The following is a 24,087-nucleotide window of genomic DNA, read 5'->3' as shown; positions in this document are numbered from 1 at the left end:
AAAGTGTTTACCAGACAGGGTAATTCGATATTGGTGTGGGGCACTGATGCATGTGTGCATGCCTGTGTGTCGTTGCGCCAGGACACATAATGTATCTCTACATAGACTCCAGCTCCACTGCTGGATAGCTATCTTCAGAAAATGCTGAATTACGTCGGTGCAAAAATGCCACAGAGGTTGACCACAAATTCAAAGGTTGTGGGGTTTTTTTTGACAGATATTGAGATGCAGGTGACAGAAAAAATGGCATTTACCATCTTGCACACGGTCACACTGTTAACAAGAATTATGAGTTTTGCCTGTAACATTTTATTGTACCAGTTAAAGTTCATAATGAACTATGATGGGCACACGAGTTTCTCATCAAGGCCACTATAACAAAGGGATCAAAACAGATGTTTAAGCGTTTAACTTTACTTAGCTATGAGCGCTGGAATCAAACTTTATTAAATGGTAGCTTATAAAATAAAACACTTAAGTTGAGGGCATCAGCAAGAGTTGCAATCAAGTTATGATGGATTTATATTTTATTTAATTTTACCTTAAAATGAGATTTATTTTGTGGTATTTTTTATATCACTTTTTTCTAATGACGTTTATTGGGGTGATTTACATAATTTAATTGCATGTTTACACTTTATTATTGAAGTATTTTAATGTTCAATGTAACGTGCTATGTAAGATCTTACTGTCTCTGTATAATGTCACATGTTACCATCCTCATGCAGTCAAGGCAGAGTAGGCCCATTGTTTTTAGTCACTCATGTTCTTATTACAATGTTAAACAAATTCCTACCTATTAAGCAGTCATGGAGTGCTGAGTTGCTCTTTTGTAGTTCAGTTATGAAAAGAGATTTGATTTTCTCTGAAGAGAGGGAAGAATGGGGTTTAATTTTTTGAGATCTATGCAGTATATGTGCGTGTGTATATTACCTTATTTTACAGATTTGTATTGGAGTGATATAATGTAATTAATGTATTATACTTTATGTTTATTACAGTCTAAAATATCCTTGTTTCTGTGGAGATTTATGTGAAATCTGTGTTTTAGTCCTCTGGTTGTTATAATACAACACTTTCCGTTGCTATAAATCAATATATTGGCAAAGGTGTGTGACATATTCTCAACATAGTAGGGTCCAGTAAGTTACAAAAATGATCTAATGTTTATAATGCATCTGCTTTATTTGTCCTTTCTAAATATTCTGCAATCAGGATCGAGGAATACTTTTTAAATATGCCAAAAAGCGATGCCCAGACATGTGCTGGATATTTGAACATCACATGTCGGTTTGTAAATCTTCTGTTTTGTCCTGCGTCCTCTTTCTGTTAAGCATACATCAAACCTGCAGCCCATAACTTGTGGTCACATCTATGGAATGATGGGCTGTGATGTTTGACTGGTGAACAAGGATGAGAGAGAATGAGATCTTTATGTCTCTCTTAAGCGGAGGGACATATATCAGTCTGACCCAGGTGTAAACACTGACAAACAGTCTATTCATCTCACGAGCCGGAGAGACCCTGGCCTCCCTGCTACTCAGCTCATAAAACAGACTCCCAAACCTGGAGGGGAGACTTGTACCTGATGTGGCGTATTTAGATGCTGTCACGACACAGTATCCTGGATGGAAAGGCAATATTTTAGTAAGTGAGTGACACATGGCTGAGTTCTTTGAAGCAAGCAGCTACAGGCAAGATTGTATGTTAGAAAATACATATTATGATCCAAAATGACTCACTGGTACAAACACAAACAGAAGCAATCCAGTCAGATAATTGAAACATTAATTTCAACCTATTAACTAAATTAAATAATTTCCTTATCTAATGTTCACTGGCTGGAAATGTCTAAGCACAGCAGGTGACGGACCAGGATATAAACATTTTGGACCTCCTAATTCTGTTTCTTCAATTAATCCCTGAGATTCAAGACATCAACAGGGAGGCAATTTTGGCTTTTGTGGATGTTATAGGTGATAATTCCTTTCATCTCTACTGTTAGCTATCAAATAAAGGTGTTAAAAATTATCTGGAAGAATTAGAAAAAAATAAAAAACACCATTTAGCCAAATGTGGATCAACCACTGAAAGAATTAAGAATTAAACACAGCATTTCTCACAGCTCATCTCAATCGTGTCCTTTGTTAGTCCTTCACACCCAATTCTTCCAAATATTTCACCCTTATTTTGTAAAGCCGTCTTTCTGTTAAAGAGTTGTTGTATTTAACCAAACACAGGGCAAAACCCTGATGATGTCTGATGATGACATCAGACATCATTATATATGACATTATATAACTGTTTTCACAGGTTGAGTCGTTATCCTTGCATAAAAGTAAACTGATCTACACGTGTAAAATCAATTGACTCTATAACATAGGGACAGAGCTTTCCGGTCTGAAAGGCGAAGCCAATGCAGAAGTGCCTTGAACCTGCTTTTTTTTTTCTTACAGGCAGCAGGGGGCGAAAAAAAGTCAGACTGTATGTAAGCTTATGAGAAAAATGGCCCTACTTTTCACTTGATTTATGACCTCAGTTAACAAAAGAAATATAAAAAGAAAGAAAATGATGTCAGGCAGCTAAGGTAGTGCCAAAATGCGAGGCTTTAAAACAGTAGTATACAAATCAATGTGTGATGTCACGGTGAGTTTACAGATCCCTTCAACAAGGTGCATCCTAATAATACATAATTTATTGTATAATACTTGTTAGATGTTATTAGATATATGACAGGCAAGTAGGTTAACATAAGTGTTGAGTTTACTCACATCGATTGACAAAATCTGAACTGTAGCATTATTTAGAGTCAATTAATTAACATAAGTTCCTCACTCATGCTGACAGGCCGTCTAAACTTACAGATATGTGTAAGACGTATTCATCATTAACTGATGTAAGGCTATGAGCACTAGTGCGGAGGACTCAGAAAAAAACCTGTAGGCAACAGAGTCGACACATGAAGGCCGCGCCGCTGTGTTTACTTGCTGTCAACACACTGCAGGCACGCAGCCACCTAATTAACATCTATGTCCTGTAAATGTGCCAGTGTGTGTGTTTTTATTCTCAGTCAGATAGTGGGAAAACAAAGCAAAATCACAACAAAAGGACAGCTAAAGTATTTTGGCCAGAGGCATCAATCGCACTGCCACATGATACAAAAGAAGAATTATCAGCAGCGGCGCCCGAAGCTGGTTATAAAGAAATAAGTAAATAAAAAAGAAAAGGATGGTCTCACATGAATGTGAGCAATAATGACACGGTGACAGCTCTAGTTTATATGGCTAATAACCGTGTCATAGCATCATGGAGCCGGCCCGGTGAATTACAGCCCCTGTAGACGCTATTGCTGCCATTTTTCCTAAAGTTTCCCCGAGGAGCAACACGGTCCACATGTCTGCCACATTCTTCTCCCCGAGGCCTGCAGGGATGAGGCTGGTAGATATGTGGAGGGTTACGCTGATGGTTGCTGAATGTTGCTGCTCATATCTCCAATGGTTGTTTTAAAGACAGACTGATGGGAGTGATGAGAGTGAGGAGGGGAGGGGAGAGGTGGGTGGAGGGAGGTGGTGTTTAAGGAGTGTCTCTCTGGAGAAGAGAGGTTGAGTTATGGAGTGTGGTGGAGACTGGAAACATCTCGCACCACTCCGCTATGTCTGGATGAATGATGAGATGGGAGTCCACAGCTGTGGCCTCAACAGGGAGGTGTGGGAGGGTGAAACGCTCTTTACTGCCATCACTCTGCTCTCTGGGAGGTGGAGGTCTCCTCGCCTCCTTGCGTTCGCCTCCGCTGGGTTAATCTTTGTCTTTTTGTCTACCTCAGTTTGTTTCACACCGCCTCTCTCCTCTATTGCTAGTTTGTTTTTTCTCACCTTCTGGTTGTTGTTTTCATAACATTTTTTTGCTTTTTCATCAACTCCCTTTGTGTTTATGTCTCTCCAGCTGTGCCTTCCCTCTGGTGTCTGCTCATCATTCTCCCTTGCTCTTGCTTCAAAAGGTGTGACGGTTAATTGAAAAGTCGGTAACGCTGACTACAAAGACCACATCTATAGTGATGGAGGAATTCATAGTGTATTATCATGCATTCATAATGCTTCATGACTGCACTGCTAAACACATCATACTTTCTGATCAACAGTCATCTACAATCAAGACATTATAGATGTGACCTATAATGAACAATAAGTTCAAGTGTCTTATGAATGAAATTTACTAGTTAAAAACTCGAGGTTGACTGACAGGGCTTATAATACAGTTATCATAATGTTCTACTGTTGGTGATATATAATATATATATATATATATATACACATAAGTATGGAAAAGACAAAGAACATTTTGTCAAGCTTTATTTTCACCATGGGATGAAAATAATAAGGTGTGGTTCAGGGTCAGTTGCTGTAATCAAGATGGCCACACCTAAAATCGTCAAATGCCTAGAGAAAAGTCTAATTACAGCATCATCTAGTCAACATAGCATTTCGCAGCCTTGAACCCACAAATGTCAAAAATTGGGTCAGAACTCGCACACCATCTTTTCAGAGACATAACTCTGGAAAACATCTACATCATACACATGCTGATGAGGCCCTTATGTCCATCAGGGAAGATGTTCCATAAACATACTTACAGAACACATTAACAAGAAATCCTTAAATAGATCTCGCCTCATAATTATCAGGTGTTAGTAAACACTGAGCTCAGGCAAACCGCTGGAGTCGTACTTGGCAACAGCTGCTTCATTTATGGTCTTGTGGCTCAATCATCGGCTGTTTGGCTACCTAGTTGACGAGTAACACCCCATCATATTCATAAAGGTGAACACAACAACATTTATAACCTCACACTTTTTACTGACCACTTCACAGGTACCTTCCACACCCACCTTCTACTTTTCAGCTATTTTTGGGGGGGTTTTGTTGATTTAACTAAGGATTAATGTTCATGTATGTGTTCATTATAGAGGCAAACGTTCTTCTGGCATCTGGTATCCTTGTTGCAGCTTTAATTCTCTGAGAGCTGCATCACAGAGTAGAGCCTTTTTTCCACCAAATCTCAATGCATAGACTGTATGACCATTAGAAATTGTCAGTTTCAATGGGGGATAACTCACTGTCTCCATGGCAACATTGTGCTAAATGTTTACATCACTCACAGCATGATGGAAACCATGGTGGCAAAGACTCAAAGCGTTTTAATCCTAAATCAAAACAACAGGAGTGATGCAAGATATGAAAACTGGCTTTTATACACACATTTTTTATTGACAGTAATACGGCTAAAAATGTCTCAACAACAATTTATTATATCCCTATCTATTAATACCCAAACACTGTAGACATGTGTGAATTAAGGTAAACACCCCCCACCCCCACCCGAAACAAAAAAAAATTCAATTCTGATAAAACTTTTTCATGCAAACTATACATATTATATGCTGTTGTACTAATAGCATTGCAAATGAAAGCATTTCTGAGTAGCCTAACTTATTTTGAAACTAACAATATATGACAACCCTAGCTAAGACGTAGTGACAATGCCATAAGCCTGTAAATAAAGAGAGAAGAAACAGAACAAAAACACCCTGGGGTGCAGAGATGAATAAAACTCTATGCCATAAATATGAGGTGTGTAAACTTTCAGCTTATTTGGCTTCCACTTTCCACTTTGACAACCCTGCTTGCCTTTGTTGTCCCCCCCTTTCTTTCATCTCTCTCACTCTCTTTTTCACTCGTCCCTCTTTCACTGCCAGCTCTCTGTGCCTGTACGGGGAAGTGACGATGACACAGCATGCCATCCTGATTACAAGGTTAAAAGACACAGACAGAGGAGTCACGCTAACAGCGGCGCCACCAATGTCACCCTCGCTAAAACAGAAACGACGTCTGTCAGATGCGACCGTAATCCTGTTTATGATGTGTGTGCTCTCTGACAAAAGCATGAGCTGGCCCAAAATCACACACACACACACACACACACACACACACACACACACACACACACACAAAATATGAAAGACATGCTGTAAACGATTGAATTAAAAACAACATTTTGCTGTCTGTTTATATTGACCATGGGTGCCCCACACCCCCCAACCACCACAGCCACCACCACGGCCGTGTCTGTGTGGGCTTCTTTCACCCATAGGCCACCAATGAAGTCACAAAAAACACTATTTTCTCTTTTCTCTGTTCCTGTCATCCTCCTCTTTTTCCTCATCTCCATCCTTTTAACTAAGCTGATTAAAAGGCAACTCCCCCCCCCCCACTCACCCACTCACCCACCGCCCAACCCACAGCCCTGGGGCAGCACAGGACGGCAGGGGCCTGAACTGCTTTCTGCATGAATATTAAGTGCGGGATTTGTGTCGCGGGTTTGAAATTGGAAATCACAAGTTTGACTAATCAGCTTTGGAGGTTCCACATTCGGGGTTTGTGTGTGTGTGTGTGTGTGTGTGTGTGCATATGCATCTCTTCCCTCGTCTCCAGTGGCAACAGAGAGACCCTACGTGTGTGCGCACACACACACACACACACACACACACACAACCCCAACATCCCTGATCCTGCTGCGAGTCAGAGCGCTTATTCACTGTCTCGGCAGGGCCAAATGCAGCCCCCCTTCCTCATGCGCACACACACACACACACACACACACACACACACACACACACACACTCCTCTCCTACCCCACCACCCCTTCAGTGCATTCACTCCCACCCACCTCCCATTTAAAAAGGGACCCAGAAATAGCCCAGGAGGCTATTAGGAAAAATACAGCCAGAGGAGGAGGAAGCTGCAGGGGTTTACAGTCCAAAGCCATTCGAGGGTACACTCCAGCGTCTCCCTCTCTCTCCCTCTTGTTCTCTCTCTTCCCCTTGTCATCCATCCTTCTCCCTCGCTCTCTCTGCCGCTCTTTGTTCTGATGAATCAGTGCTTTAGTGAACATGCTCATTATGGCTTGATAGCTGGGGCTCGTTCAGTATCCCTGGCATTGGTGGCAAATGGGGAAGAAAGACGGAGATAAAGAGAGATGGAAACGGAGGGTCGGGAGTGAAAGAGCACAACAGGAAAAAGGGAGAAAAGGAATAAGAATGACTGTAGACTGAGGGGAAGGAGCACTAATGAAGCAGAATTGAAGAAGTGAACAACTATAGATCCTTCACAGCCCCCCGTGATGGGGAAGAAATGAAATGAGTGGGAAGGACACGACCTGAAAGAACACTTCAGGTCTCCACATTAAAAACTAATGTTGAAATTCACATTTTCTCTTTCTTTCTACTGAAGCTGTCAGAACCTTTTCTATATTCTGCTCGCACTTAGAAAATATTTTTCTTGTCCTGTGTCGTATTCAGTAAGACATGTTATTTCCAAGAGACAAATGCATTCCACTTACACTAAATCACTTGTATAAATCACTTTGCTTCAGGGTTGGAGCTGTTGCTATCAATTTCCGGTGCTCTGGTTCTCACAGACAATGCAAAGGCTAAAAATTATAGGAAAGTATTGCTGATAATAGCAACAATATCAATTTTAGTTCATTCTGCAAATGTCATGCTGCTCAGTAAAGAACAAACTTGTTTTTAAAGTGAGTCGTCTTTCAAATGCTGAAAAACTACAATGAATTTGGCTGCACACACCATACAGAAGTTTAATATCTTACTGACTGACATAAATGTGCCTCCTAATAGCAATTTGCCATGATTAAAGGCCCACAAAGAGCTACTTGAGGAAATACTTGAGCACTTCAGCCCATGACGAAATCTCTAACCTCTTAATCTCACCGTGTATGATCTCACAGGATGGAAAGAATCATCCGGTGGTCCTGGAGATATACGCTTTGACATTGTAGCACCTCGCTGTATCCATGACTCAGGCTCTACTGTGAAACAGATGTCTGCTGAGATTTACTGTGATTATGTAGACACATAGTGAGACAACAGCCAGAACGACAGTTAATACATGACAACAGAAAGATTTTCTTGCCGTGGATCCCCATATGGGAAGATTTAGGATTGTGTGCCTGCTCACACAGCAAACAGGGAGAAAATAGTGGAAACAGTGAAAATTATGAATGGATTGGACATTGCCATATATTCTTTGTCATTGTTTATGGTCAGGTTTCTTCATCTTTGTAATGAATCAATGCAAATCTGGCTACAAATAAGTAAATAATGGAGATGGTGATTTTAATACCACAGAATAAATGAGCTGTGTTGTTAGAAACTGAAAAATCTATATATATAGGTATATTTATATGTATGTTACAACATACAGGATACATATGTTGCAGCAAAAAAAGGAAAGCGATACAAATAATTACATACTATATTATATAAAGAAAGATTGATGAATCAGCTGGAGCCCCTTTATTGGTCATTATTAGCATATGGTAGAAATGTCAGTGTCTGTGTATTTGTATGCGGAAAAGTAGGAACACATTTCAGTAGGAGACATTTCTGTACAAAAGATGTCCAAGATATGTCTGGTGTTATTTTAAAACCTTGTTAACTGATCACTGTTTAAACTGTAAAATGACCTGCTCCACATGCATATCCTGGTCTTATTTTTATCTAAAAAACGGATCAAATGACTAGCCTATGTGTTCAAAATGAGACAGATTAGAAAAAGAATAGTCAAAGTCAAAACAGCAGGGGACAAGATATCCCGCAGATATGATGCAATTCAATAGCATATTTCATTTAAGCCTGATTGCCTAGTGAATTCTCGCATCTTTTAAACTCGTAACAAGTTCGTAATTCAGACCTTCTGCTCAAACTTTAAAGAATCAATCCGAACAAGACTTTAGAAAGTTTCAGTCCAACTGAAATTCTTAATAAACTATTTTGACAGGCTGAGTACTCCTCGAGACAAGTTAACTCATCTTCATGTGTCACATCAGTGGAGCGCCCGTTTAAAAAGGTTTAAAAAGCTGACTCTGAACTCTTAACGGAATCTTTAATTATGACAATTACAAAAACTTTGACAAGATCAGGTAAAGGTGATGAAATGTCAACTGCAATGAATGAGCAAGCAAAAATATCTCCACCCTGCGCCAGTTGCTTTGTCAATCATACTGACATAAATGGAAAGCAGTCACTGCTTGACAGGTACGAAAATTATCTTATTATGTCGAAAATCGCTTAGTCATCAGGAATGTAAAGGCTAAGCCATTTGTATTTAAAAAAACAAACATACAAAATCACTGCTCTTATCCTGTAAATCATTATGTTCTTTCTACAACCATAACAACACATTTATCTTGTTCAAACCCCAATGAAACACTGACACTTTACTGTCTCTATGTAGAGGTGCTGTTTAACAACTAGCCATGACCTCTGACCTCCCTGTGGATGGGTCCAACCTACTGTAAATACCTTAAATACACCATGAAGTCATTTGATGGATGTAAGCATAATTGCTTTGCTATTTTCTTTTCTCTGCCACAGTCAGCTTGATCATCTGAGAACCACTCACTGTTTCCAGTCACTATCAACCACTCTATTAAAGTCATCCAGCACAATCACCTCTCAGTCTGTTGTGATACATTATTAATGAATGATAGGCACTGGCACACGGCGCAGAAAGAATGGTAATACACATGTCTGCTCTCAGACATCCTCTCTCACACACACACGCGCGCACACCACAATACAAACATGAATATAATTCTCCAGCCATAAACACGAAACCATAAACTGCTTTGAAATCACAGGCTTTATCACCAAGTCAGCCCTCAATGGATAAAGCACAACTTCCCACAAAAGGTCATAAAACCGATGTGGATTTTAACTGACGTCCCTGACTACCACTAAAACATGGCTATTTTCCCGGGTGGAACTGACTGCAGGTCGGCCTGGCAGTAAGCCCTTAATGAGGCCATATAACTGCAGGATGGGGATTATTCTTTATGTTTAATCACGGCGGAGAAGATGAGTGTTTCCGGGATGACACCTCTCACTGGGACGTTTACAGACCATCAGCTGAAGAGGCTATGAAGCTTAAGGACAGAGCGGAGAGATGCCACAGTCACACAGGTGTTTTTTTTTTATGTAATAGCCAACTATAATACAGGTACATTGCACTCTTTCAGACAAGCACATATCTTATATGTTATTTTAGTAAAAAAGATAAAGATAGTATGTCATTTTTCTGCATTAAATAGTCATAAAACAATCAGGTCTTTGTTTTATGTTGTATGTATGTTGTTGAGTTGGGTACTTAAATTATCCCAGAATGTTTCCAACAATGTTCAAACTCAGAGAAATCCATAATTTTATTCAAGGTTAAGGTTCCTTTCATTTGGTTGCTTGTCGCTCTAACTTCCGGGAGAGACTCAGAGAGTGAGGACTGATGAAACATAATGTGAATAAAACGATTAAACCTTGTCCATGAATAGTTTTGCCTTAGTCACGCAGATAGACTGTCATCAGCAATCGTTCAGCGATGAAGACAACGACTCCCATGATCCCAGATAACTTGAGTCTTTTGTTTTGTTTTGAAGGAGACAGAAGATGTAGCACATATGACATACTGCACATTGAAATCAATCTTGAAGCAGACAGGAAACTGAAAATTTTGAATTTTGGTTCCAAATAACTTTTGACAGTTGGTTGCTTCTTACAATGCTACAAAATACTGGCACCTCATAAATAATTATCTGACAGTTGTTTTCAACAGCTGAAATAATCATCACCAGCAGATATATGGAACTCTACTCAACATAAGATGAAATTAATGAAAAGTCAGGCTGGAGAAAAAACATAGGGCATGGGAGAAGAACAGCAAAGCTTATTTCTACTGACCTACACAGCGTTTGGTCCAATCAGTAAGCCAATTCAATAAGGCTGACTACGTTAAAATGCCTTCGGTTATTAATTTGCTCGGTAATTTCTTCAGGCACAAACAAACTCCACCACTCTAAGTAGATACAGTGCAAACTGAAAAATACTTATGTGAATCCCTTGAATAAGCCTGCATTTCTTTGAAAACAGGCCAGGCTCTCAGACCTTTGGCTCCATGATGATCCACGATGACATCATGGGCCAATTACAGCAGACCAACAGGGCCATGTATGGCCATTACTCTGTCAGAGGGGGCTAAGAGCATTTTTACAGGCATGCTGATGGCACTAGAAACGTCTGGTGGCCCCCGCAGGGTTTTATTAGGTCCCACAGTGAGCTCAAACAGGTCTGGCTCAGGTGACCTCATGAGGGACTCAGTCTGGGCCATAGCACAACCTGCACTGGCTAGAAACACATACAGCGAAGCCCTCCGGCTTCCCCTACGATATTCTAGGTTAACTCTATACCTGTGTGGGATGATGGAGTAATAATGAGGAAATGAGCCCCATGTTTACCTCATGACCACAGGTTGTGCAGTCTGCTGACATGCATGGTCGTCTAACGCTCGAGTTAGAAAAGGTTGTCCAACAATATGAAGCCAGAGGTGTGACATGGACACCACACACCCATGTTTATTGTGAAATTTAAAAACATCACTTTTATTTCAAATTCACAGTGTGTAATTTCTATCACTAGGGGTCCCTCAATCAAAACAAAACAAATGATGTAACAAGTGGGATCATGGGAGTTAAACCATCATCATTGTGGATACAAATCTCTTTATGTGACTCAGGTAGAAATGTTTTAAAACTCTATTCATGTTAGTCATGTGAAGTGCACCACTATAATAGCCGAGGATTATTCATCCACAACGCAATGTTAACAAACATTTTAAATTAAAATGGAACCCAGAAGCAATTGCTTCTTCAGAATTGATGTGACAGGCCGACACTTTCAAGAAAAATCTTGTACAAAACTTTCCGAAGACTTAACAGAATTGTCACACAAACAGCAGAAAAAAAGCGGTGGCTTGCACTATTTCAATACCTCCTCATGAGTCAATCTCAAATATTGGAAGTAGGCTTAAGACAGATGGAATGTGTCGCTGGATGGTCTTGCGGATTTGGGACGTATTCACCCATTCAGCTCCCTGTAATTACAAAGGCTCTTGCTGAGATCCGATTTGCCGCTGGGAGCTTGTTCAAGGCACAGGGATTGGAGCGACAATGGCATAGTCTGACAAAGGAATAGGGATACTGCTCTTAAAATAGAGAGAACTAATGCTGTTCTGTGTTGAGTGCAAGGGCTCGCTGGCTCAGATATGGGCAAGGTAAATTTAATTATGTGCCCTGTACACACTGGCTGGCTTTCGATTAGAATGGACTTACTTCTTGATACAGTTGTACCCCAGCGGCCACTTAGAAAATAGTATTCAGGACACAGTCTGGTGGCTGATGCAGGAGCCAATTGGTTAGTGCCTAACTTTTCGGCCCAAAAAGTATACCGTCTATATTGTTTAGCCGTCTCCTCCATTTATAATGTAATGGCTTTCTAACCCTTTCTAACTGCAGGAGTGAGGTTTGCTCATTACTGCGATAAGGGAATGACAGTAAGAGGTTTTGACTGAACTTTAAGGTTTCAAGAACTTAACTGTAATATATTGGTGGTTGAAGGCCAATAATTCAACCACTGATTAATATTGAAGCTGCCATTTTGTGCCAATACTCAAAATGATTGTTTTTGAAGGAAGCAGTGTGGGCATTTTACGGCGAACAAACCACAAGTATTTGCTATTTTCTCAAGAAAGTGTGGCACATTCCATGTCATGTAAACTGCAGGCTGATCTGACAGCTGATTCATGTGTCATGCACTCTGTTCACGCCGCATTTCTACTGCCGTATCGACAGATGAAGGAAGCCTGTTATTCAGTCTCAAAACAGCATGCTGTTGGTTCTGACACAGGTTTTGGGAAAATAGATCCGCTATACTGCTTAGTACAATTTCTAATGTATGTTCAAGCATTGTGAAGTAGGTTAAAGCTAGTAAGTTAAACCAACATTGGCATTGCTAGCCTATTATTATACATTAACAAACCTGCAACCTGCATTTTAACAGATGGGATATACCATCTAACAAAACCACACGAACCACGACATGAAACTGGAATTTTGCCCAGAGAACATGCATAGAGCACAAGCTAGCATACAATCTGAGGGCAGGCAGGCTGTTGTAAAATGAATTAGTGTTACTGTGCATATTTTCAAGTGGGATGACAATCCATGATTGCTGTCTTCCATCTACAACCTGGATTATTCAAGTGAAATGCAGATAACATTTGATTGGAGGAGATTGGAGATCAGTGAGTAACTTGACTGTCTAACCACTGACTGGTTGATTTTATATTTTTAATAAATGATAATACTGACACAATTAAATAAATATTAATCTAATCTGTTCTATCTTTTTATTGTATTTACTATTATTCAAGAGTTTCCTAATGTAATAATCTCTTTGGTCAACCAGCACTGCTGTGCCTTATTCTGCTGAGCTCTGCTCTATGGTCAAATTCCAGGTCTACTTTGTGCTATCGTGCCTTCCACAAGTTATATTTAGAGTGAGAGGAAAGGCCCTAAACACTCCCTGGTGCCTCTGCCTGCTTTCACTTCACAGTACACAATAATGTCCCTGGCCTCACTTCACTGGCTGGAAAATGAAAAATGCAGCAGTTAGCATCCCTGCCTGACACAGGTCACTTTCATGTTTATGCGTGTGTTTACATTCAGCGTAACTGAAGAGAGAGTCGAAAACAGCGTGAAGAGGATGGGGAGGCGTGAGAGTCATCTGCTTGCTGACATGGTTCATAGTGCAAACCCATGCTCCGCAGTCACCTGCCTCTCAATCACATTCCTCACCTGATCTATTTTTGGAGCGGCTGTGTGACAGTGTGTGAGAGAAGCAGGATTGAAAGCAGTGACGCTATGTTAGCAGAGAGGACCCGTGATTAGTTTATGATATTGGGTTATCTATCATGTGAAGAGGAACCTCATGTTCCCATAATAGGCGCACCACCGTGTGTGTTATTCAATCAAAACTGATTTGTAAATGACTAATGTCAGAGAGAGCTACGTCCGAAATTTGCTATCATCATGTTCTCCTTGTGCTTTCTCCCAATTAGTTGCTGTGGCATTCTCAAAACAAATCATCACAGTCACTCTCAGATGTAGAAAAAGACTTGCCAGGCTCGGCAATCGCTTGTCTGTTTTGTTAATCTCTCCTCAGCGCGGCACAGTCAAGTTATGGTGTCAGGCATCGGCAGCCTTCAGGGGAGTTGAGGAGGGATTAACTGTCTATTTGCAGCCGCTGATTGCCGGGAATGAGATGCCCTCAGGTGCCGATCAACAAACGAGGCTCCAGCAGCCCTCGGCCATATTCAAAACCTCTCTCCATCTCCACCTCCCATTTTGTCTGCTGGGGCATGCCTGCCCTAAATGGCACGCTCCCCTTTCCTTTCATCTTCTTGTGAAAATTCATTAGGTACTGTATGAATGTCTTCCAGGCTTTCCATTTTAGGCATATTGATGAAATACATACTGTAGATGCAGCCTTAATCAGCTTGATCCACTTGATGTCTAGCTGTAGACGAGGTGGGTCCATATATCTCTCTCTCACACTCCCTCCTTCTTGCTCTCTCTCCGTCTCTCTCCCTCTCTCTCTGCTTTCAGGCTGTTTGCTTTCTTAAATGAACGTAATGGTACAAACGGAGGATAAATTGCCTTCTCTGTGCTCCATCTCATCACATCCATCCCAGAGGGCCCTCTCTGAAGCGGGAGGGCAAAAAAATTGAAAACAGACCCGAAAAATAATTCACATGCTCTGCCTGGGAGATACACGTTGCTATCTCTATCTAACCCCTGCGATAAGGCTGATGTGCATTTCGTGTATTAGGCCTCGTGCACTATCGCCACAGCGCAGAACTGGCAGGGAGGAAAGGCAAAAAGTCGGTCAGAACAAATGTGTATGCGTTTTGGACTTCCAGCCGTATTTTGTAACATATCCAAAGGGTTTACACTGGGCCTTTTCCGAAGCCAGGACAAGGACTAAAACCATCATCTACTGTACGGGTTGAGCAGGTGACGCTGGTAACCACAGCTAAACTTTAGGATTCAGCCAGGCTCATTCATAACGCCAGCAGCTCTCTCACCAGGAGCTCACATTTCAGACAAACTCTTCCCATCACCTCAGTGTCCTTTTTTTTATCCTCAATTAGAGCAGTAAAAATGCACCACTCCACACATTCACTGTGACACTAATTTCACACCCACACAAGGGCACTCGGAGGGAGTAATAGAAAACAGTGGCGGATGTCAGAGACAAACAAAAGGCAGCGCCAAAACATGCTGCCATGGCCCTGGGAATAAAATGTGATCCAGCCAGCGTCGACTCCAATTCTTGTTTAGCTTGGCAGCCGACGGGAGGAGAAGGAACTGGATATAGCACACACAAAAAAGATCTGGAATAACAGAGATACCAATGAGTGAGTAAAATGTAATTAGTTACCACTAATGTTCGTGTCACATTAAAGCAAACTATTCCTTGATGCTAGACATATCAATTTTAGTCCCTGGGGAACCGCAAGAAAACATTATTAGAGACTTACGAGCTGTTATTAAAGTCTTATCACAGATGCAGGGATCGTAAAAGATTCATTTGTTTACCAATGAATTATTGAGAGGTAGGGTTTAATCAAAGCTACAGATGTTGCAGTCAGAAAGTGTTGTTTATCTCATTTTGATTGCATCTAAATGAAAATATAGACTATAAACATCACAGAGACTGATTGTTGATTGCGGAGTTAACTACAGACGCAACATAAGAGACAGCAAACAATAAAAAGAGCGATTACTACAGATTGGCTAAGCGATCATCTGATTGAGGTGGAACATTGTTGTTTGTAAGAGCCTACTCTCCATTCACATTACTTTAATCGAGTCATCCAGTGGTCTATTTAAGCAATTCAGCACGATTATTGGCCCCTGTTGGAATGATACTGTGATGTTTTTGCATCAAATACTTTATGGGGTCGACGAGAAACAAGAAAAATGAATTGTTCCTGGTAATGATGGTGCAAACAAAAGTTAGGATCAGCCTGTGGCTCTGAAGGGCAGGAGGAGCTTTTAACAGCAATGGACAGCTTTAAAAGACCCGTCAGTTGAGGTGTGAAGCATGTGTCTCACCGCAAATTAACGCTTCCCACCTCGTTGACGTCTTTAGAGTGGTGAGGTGGTGAGAGCGAAGGGAGAAATCTTTACAAACTTTCTCCCGAGATGAAAAGCCTGACCTTTTATCAGCTGCAGAAAATGCATTAGCTACCTCATAATCCAATTTCAAGACCATGCAAAGTGACTGAAATTTAGTGTGGAGAGAGCACGGGGAAAAACAGCACAGTGAGTGGTTCTTGGTGGTGAGGATCTTTGGGTTCTTTCTCTCTCTCTGCTGCCTGCCTGCCAGACTCGCTGGAGCTGCTGAGTTGCAGAGGACTTCAAGGGCTTTGCACTGCTGAGCTCCATGAGCTCTGTATCTTTTTCTCCCTGCTTCCCCCCACCTCTTCCTCTCTGTGTCTCCCTGACTCTTCCTCGCCCATGCTCTAAGGAGCTTTAGAAAGTCGACTGGGTAATGGGAGCAGCAGTCAATCAAATTGCGGTTTCAAAGGTGATGCTTTGTTTCACGCTCGCTTCCCACAAATCCCATCGAGCCTGGCACCTGTCAGGTTGTCGTTCTGAGACGCAGCATCCAACACCAGTCACCCAAACCCCACGGTCCCTCAGCAGATGGAGGGGTTGACTCGTCAGTCGGCTGTCGAGAAATGAGGTCATTCCATTTTGCTAGGTCTACTCTTTTTCTTTAATAAGGTGAAACAAAACAACTGAAAAAGAAAACACGGTGTTCAGGGGTTTAAGTCGAGCTCACTTTCATGCAAACTCAGTAATGGAGCAGAATTCATGCTACAGGTTTTAGGGTGGAAAGGGATATTTACGTTTGCTTTATACAAGGTTTTAACAAAATTGACCGTGAAAAAATGCTGGATTTCTATTGGTGCACTTCTGTTTTACTGAGTCTGACAGCATTGTCAAAACACCACTGGTGCTGCCAGCTCTAATAACCTGAAGGTTGGTAATAAATTGTCAAATGAGCTCTTGTTGTACCGTGATCCCATTGAGGAACAGTAAAACCCGATATGGCAGAATCGGCAGGATCTCTGGCCGCCCACAGCAGCCAGGGGCCCTTGTATCTCCACGGGTTTATAGGCTCAGGTCTGACTCATTCCAGCTTTACAGTCACAGTGACCTTCCCATTAGGGCTCCATTACCAAAGGTCTATCAGAGAGAGGCATATACCCGGGCTATTTATCCAGCCGCAGCCTCTTCTTATTAACTGTATTGGATAAACAAGAGAGCAGCTTGAAAGCCTTGGCAAGACATGGATGAATGCCTTTATTTTAGCGTAAAATAAATGCACATGTGTACGAACACACGAAGCAGAAAAAGAGTCCAAGATGCTGGATGCTAATAATGTAGGGGCAATTGCAGGCATGTGGACCCCAGCACCTCTAAGAAGGAGCACCTCCCCACATCAACCAGACGGCCCCTAAGTGTCTCTAATTAGTTGACTGGATCTAAAGAACCTCTGACTAAAACGCTGCTTCACAGTGACAGCACTGGAGGGTGGACCGTAAAAAAAAACTGTTTGTAACTTAGATTCCTGGATACACCAGCGATGTTTGATGTCTTTCCAGCTACACAAATGTTTGAAAAGGTGGCTTACAGATGTAGGATACTGATTAGTTCAAGTGTAGTCATCCTCCAGCACACTCGCTGCCTCTGTTCAGCACTTGGTGTGTTTTTCTCAGCAATGACCGAAAAGTAAAGGGAGGCTGTCAGCTAATTCCAACTCAATTTACTTCCATTTACTTCCCTGGAACCAAATTTAAATGGCAAGATTTGTGCACTGCTTCTAGAGGTCATATGGTAATCAGGAGGCGACTTCCACCATGGTAATATAAACATTTAATATAATTTGCCATGCTGTAGGAGATAGTGGCAGCTAGACAGCAACACAGTGCTGTTTATTTTTTTTTTATATATATACAGTAGGGTCCAAAAGTTTGAGACCGCTAGCCAAGATGCTTCCATTTTGTATTGTTTCAAATGTAAGACTATTTTTGTCATTACAAATGATACTGTCAGATTAAGAGTTTCAGTGAAAAGTTTTGCTTTAATGACAGCATGGACTTGGTCCGAGCTGGCACTAAACATAAATTTGGTTATAGGCAGTGTGATTTTTCCATTAATAACTCTTTTTCCGTGTGATGTTGATGTTCATTCAGGTGAGTGGCAAGATGAAGGCTTGCTGTAGGATGTCTGACCATGGGACTCTACCAGAAAATAACTCAAATATCCTTACGAGATAGGATCCTTAATCTACCCCTTTGATCAGAGTGTGCTTCTGCAGGGCCCACCTCAGAAGGCAGTAACAGTATCCAGGTCAGGGTTAAATGCTGCTCATTCTTCTCTTTCATACTGAAGACTGACTGACAGGCAGGAATGAGCAGCCTTCCCTGAACAAACCACCATCTACTTCCTTTTCCCTGACCTTCAAACAGGAAAGTTGTGTTATCTCTACAGCTGCAAAATATTTGGTTAAGTGGCAGTGGCGGGATCAGAAAGAGAAGAAATTGTAAGTCAGACTGGATCTCTAAATGGCAAAAGAAAAGTTCAGAATCCAATTCCTCGTAAAACATGGAACAGTCAGAAATAATTGTGAATTCGGGCGTGTTGGCGCTTTATATTTGACAATGAAAGTTCTATTAGGTTTAATTTAGAAATGCAAATTGCTGTTTATGTTTGTCATGAATGACAAGTGACGGGGGTCCTGAATCTGAATGTGTTTCAAGCTCCTTTTTGCAAATCGTAAATAGAAAGCATCCGAGCTAAATAAGCACCAGTGCATATTATATCTCAAAGGCAGCAAGACAAATATTATAGGCACGCAGCCGGGCTGGCATACACAAGATATGCAAAGCAGCCAGAGGTACAAAACAAAAATGCAGTGTTGAACATGTGGTGCATATTTCAAATCAAATCACAACACTCACGACAGCTAATCCTGTCCCTACAAATAAAACTCCATACTGTGCTATCAATGCTCAAGGCTCAGACCCCAAACTAAATATAAGCTTGTATTTATAATTAACATGCAATACTAAGCCTTTTTATGGGGAAATAAACCTGTGAAGGTGAGAAATCATTATTTCTAAGGAACTGCAACAACAGGACAGCAGGAAGGAGAAGATTAGACAGGTTTTATATGTTGTTTGTTTTTTTGGAACCGATGGATTTCAGAGAAAGTCTAATAAATAGTATAATGTATTTGTTTTTTAATATAAAATGATATTATACCAATTTGTAAGATAAAAAAATAAAATAAAATTGGAGCAAATTCCAGATGGTCAGAGTCAATTTGGCTAAATCTGAATAAAGCTAAGCAACCAGAACTGTTAGAAAATATCTTTTAAAAGTCATACCCATGTAATAAAGCATCTGTTTACAATCAGCCCTTCATGCGGGAGGTATTTTGCATAAATCCCATTCCTCTTTATTTCACTGAGGGAGCTACCAGGCAGATTGCTATTAATACTCCCTGGCAATAAATGAGAAAAAAACTAGATCAATCACTCACATGGTTGTCTTATGTTACTGCTTTTCTACTGTATACCCTCACAGAGCTTATTGATATTCCAACTGAGAATCAATAGCATCATGTCTATCACTGACAAACATCGGAGAGTCTTGTGATCTGAATGCACAGGCTCATTCAACACTAGTCAAGCACTGTCTAACCTCCTTTTTTTAAGGCTGGATTCCAATCTTATCATCAACTTCTGCTCCAGAAGTGGGGTAGTTTACATTAGATAGCTGCTGTGACACAACAAGGTTATCCTGAGGAAACATGCAGAGGTAACCTCTGTTTTAGACAAATGGATCGGTGGCCTTCACTAAGCCCCGGATGTATTGGCACATGGATTTTGCTGGCTATCATAAGGGTCAGATAACCTTGTCATATCTACTCTGTCACGGGGAGGGGGGGTGTTACAGGATGGAGACCTCTGCAAATCCTCTTAAAAAACATACATGCACTCACACAGAGGCACTCTGTCATAGTCACACACAGTAACACATGCACCCCACCCCACCTGAGCCTAGCAGTGAAAGGTCACACGGCCCCATGTGACAGCTGTCAATCACAGGAGGTGGGTATTATGCGATCCATTAAAAAACACCCCTAAAGGTTCTGGGAGACCATGGGGAAAGAAATCTCCTGCATGTCACCACTGGATGTGACCTGCAGGAAATCTGCAGCCTTCGTAACTCAGGAGAGGAACAAGCAGAGCAAAATAAGTCCAATCCTTGGTTGTTAAAGCTTGGATTTTAGAAAATGAGATGTGCTAAATGCTGTAAATAAATCAGGATCTAAAGAAAGATAAAAATGTTATGTTAAACTGCTTAATACTGGTGATGTGCCTTAGAGATTTTAGGCATTATAGCTAATACTTATGTACTTTCACTCGAGTAGAATGTTAAATGCAGGACTTTTACTAAACGATTATTATTACAGTGTGATATAATAATAATATAAAGTGCTTCTCCCACCTCTGTTTACCATTGTGCAATTGTCAAAGAATGCAACTACCTCAGTGCCTTTCAGATACAACACAGGAAATTCTGGATACATTTCCATTTACTGGAGTAAAAAAAAAAAAAAGAGTATACATAAATAAAAACAGGTGATAACTTTTTGCGATAGGCTATCAACACGGTAATAGGAAACTAAAGCTCTGCAAGGTGTTGTCGTCACATCAAATATTCGTGTTGACACGCAGGTTATGAGCAGCCCCCCAGCGACAAACAAGCTGAACTCGCATGCGGCGTGACTCTGAAAGAGGTGTGCGAGAGGCCGGGGAGGATTACCTGTGATCCAAGGATAATGAAAAAAAAAAAAGACTGCCTGATATTAAATTCTAACACATGGAGAATTACTGATAGGCTTGTGTTGTTTTACTTTGCCAGGTGACTCTGCTGGCTTGCACGGGGCAATGCCTCATGGGACGAGGCAGCGATAAAACATTGTGTAAAATTCATTGTTTTTCTGTGCAGCATGTGTCAGCCATGACAAGGAAAAGTGAACAAATACAATCTCGCCACTGCTTATACATTATAGATGAGGTGTAAATGAACAAGATTGTTGCAAAGCATGAGCACAAGACACAAAGCTATTTAGTGCCATTTGAATGAACGAGAAAGGTAGAGGGTTACAAAACATACTGTTCAGCCTCGAGTGTTGTGGCTGTGTGTGTAGAGTTGCAGCCTTGCAACGCTTGCAGATGGACATATTTCTGAACCCCTTACCTGTCTAGAGCTGCAGGCCGTCCATTGCGTGGCTTGTTGACCTGGGCGTACAGAGCTTCTAGGGGTGGACCATTGTCCTGGAGGCTCTGGGGAGGGTGAGGGCTCTGGGGAGTCTGGGGGAGATGGTAGTGGTGACTGTAGGGATCAATGCTGCTGCTATCCACCGACGAGTCGAATGATCCGATGCCAGCGTAAGTGTGCTCCTCATCTGAGCTGAAGGTGTGGCCGACAATGTCTTGGATCTCAGCGTATTCCCTCTCCTTTGCCTGCCTTTCCCGAAACTCCCGCGTCTTGGCCTGTATTCTGTGACAAACAGATTGTTTATTGGGACAACCGTAAGGTAATGGAAAAGAACCATATCTTCCACCACAGTTGCCCAATATTGATTGGTTCTGAAGGGGAGACACGACATGTGAAGACTTTTTTCTTGAGTTTGGGCTATATTGCATATTTAAAGATTTCATATCAGAAAACGTATATTACCACAAACAAAAATCTCTTTAACTGAGTACTAAACTAAGAAGTTTCATGGTGATGGTTTATATTTTTACTCTATTCACATTTTGTCTTAAAGGGTATGGGATTTTAAGAGACATATCTTTAAAGGCTGTTTCCTCAAAATGATTTTTTTCTCATACACTAAAGTTTCCTGTTTTATTTCTATCTATTTTATGAAAGTTTTTGTGGAGGGGTTTGTTCAAATTTCAATCATAGCACCTTTATATTTAATATTGTATTCCTAAAAAAACGTTTTCATTGCGGTTAACAGTGTTTTCTGATTGACTGAGTGATAATGTAAAAGGAGAAATTCAAATTGCCTCAAAAACACATCAAGTTCACATTTTGTTTTCTCGAGATTTGAAAAGTTTTCATAAAACGTGCCTGGGAATTTAGACGATGGTACTAACTGATGAAATACAAGTGTTTTTTTGTAAAGACTAAATGGAAAGAAGGAGATGTGACTGTGATGGCTGCATTTGAGGTAATACAAGTGCATACAGAAGGTACAGTGAGGAGGCAACGCAGTAATGTTTAAATCTAATCTCAGATATCGATCAGTCCAGACCAGAGGAAGACCTACTCAAACTTATAAAGTGGCTTTCCTCTCCCAAGCAGTATTATTCAAATATGTGGCTTTTTATTATAACTGAGATGGGTGTAGTGATCTCATGCCTCAGATCCTCAAACAAAAGGAGGTAAGAGGGAGACCAGGCAGACCTCGTTGTCCTCCTTCCCGCCCCTTCCTCTCCCTACATGCCGTTCCTCTCCCCTGGACCTCTTCTACACAACAGAGCCTTTCACAGGGCCTTTCCTGTCTCAGAGAATGGTTCCATGTGAATGCCCATCTGTCCGCAGCTAACAAGACTCAGTCATGGTGCTGTATGAGAGCGAGGAGAGCTGGCATTGTGGGAGCTGGGAGGTGGACAGTGGAGAGTAGAGGGGAGAAGGGCTGAGGATAGGCGGCGGGAGGGGTTGACCTCCCACCGCGGTGACCCTTGCAGCAGCTACCAGACTGCTCACTGGTTCCAGATGTTGTACCCCTGCTGTAGGCTAACACACACATCAACACACATACGTACAAGTAGGCTGCCTCCCACTGGTGCTTGACTTCCCTAATACCTCGGGTCATAACTGACCTCTGACCCCCCCCCCACCGCTGCTCCTTGCAAATGATTGACAGGTTTGGAACAGAGTGAGAATCCCCCCTAGCCTAACTCTCTCTCCCATGTCTGTGTATTTTAATAACAGTAATCACATTTCAAACCATCACCATTTTTCAGTGCCGGATTAACCCAATTCCCACATCATACCCATAGACTGCCTTGTTTATTTTTAGCTGTCCAAAATCCCATTTTCTCAGCATTATCTGCGGAATGAGATTTTGACAGAGGCCTGATGCAATGTTGCATGATATGCAGTCATTTATAAAGCATCTAAGCTGGTTTGGTGTATTTTTTGCATTGTTGCGGACTAGGTACAATATGGAAATTATCAACTCGCAGCACAGTGTGCACTAAGTATGTGTTCTCACTCTCACATTGAGAACAAAAACCCTAATTCTCAGAAGCCCTTTCACCTGCCATCTGGCTAAATTGATGTCAGATCTCTGCCAGGAAGGACCTAGACAATGATGTTACCACAGGTTCACGGAAGTCCGCTGGGATCTCAAGACCCTCTGGCATTTTATGGACTAATCAGATTCATAAAAACGGCATTATTGACATTTGGGATGAGATAATGGCCTTGGCTAGACTGGCGACATGACGCTAACAGAAAGAGACTTCTCTGCCAGGCCTCAGGAGTCTGACATGGATAAAGATGATAGGTGCATTTCAATAAAAGGATATTAACGAGAGAAAAAAAAAAACAGAGATGTGAGTCATGCTATTGTCATTAGCATTATTGCATCTGGTCAATCTTGAATTGTAACTTTGTTGCTTGTATGCTCTTAAAAAAACTTTAAGAGCATACAAGCTTTTGTTTCAGTTCTTCCTGACACTTCACATTTTCCAGGGGAGAGGTCCTGGCTCTGTTTGTGGTACGAGAGCTCTCACAGCCACTTGGTACGTTTCCATGCACACTTAAGTCGAGCTACAGTCATAGCTCAATTAGGGAATTTAATTGGACTACTTCCACTGTCCCAGTATACAAGCACCAAGGGAGAATCGATTTATTGAGGGAAGTATGTCCCACTACACCACGGCAGGTGGCGATATGCACCGTTTCAGCTAGTTGCTACTGGACCTTCATCCTTCATGGACCTTAAGAAGCGAGGAATGG

At 41.4% G+C, this 24,087-nt stretch overlaps 1 protein-coding gene across 1 annotated transcript in view; it reads right to left on the bottom strand.

The window, feature by feature from the left end:
- The window catches only part of LOC311249272 (partitioning defective 3 homolog), a 350,671-nt gene that overhangs the window by 59,427 nt on the left and 267,157 nt on the right, over window positions 1-24,087 (bottom strand). The window contains exon 22 of the mRNA XM_084340181.1: window positions 21,307-21,609. Within this exon, the coding sequence (XP_084196307.1) occupies window positions 21,307-21,609 (303 nt within the window). The remainder of the gene's footprint in view (window positions 1-21,306; window positions 21,610-24,087) is intronic.

The sequence above is a fragment of the Pagrus pagrus genome (genome assembly GCF_965226575.1).
Source record: "Pagrus pagrus genome assembly, chromosome: 20".
NCBI lineage: Eukaryota > Metazoa > Chordata > Actinopteri > Spariformes > Sparidae > Pagrus > Pagrus pagrus.
The sequence above is the reverse complement of the archived record's forward strand: the minus strand, read 5'-3'. Positions and strand labels throughout refer to the sequence as shown.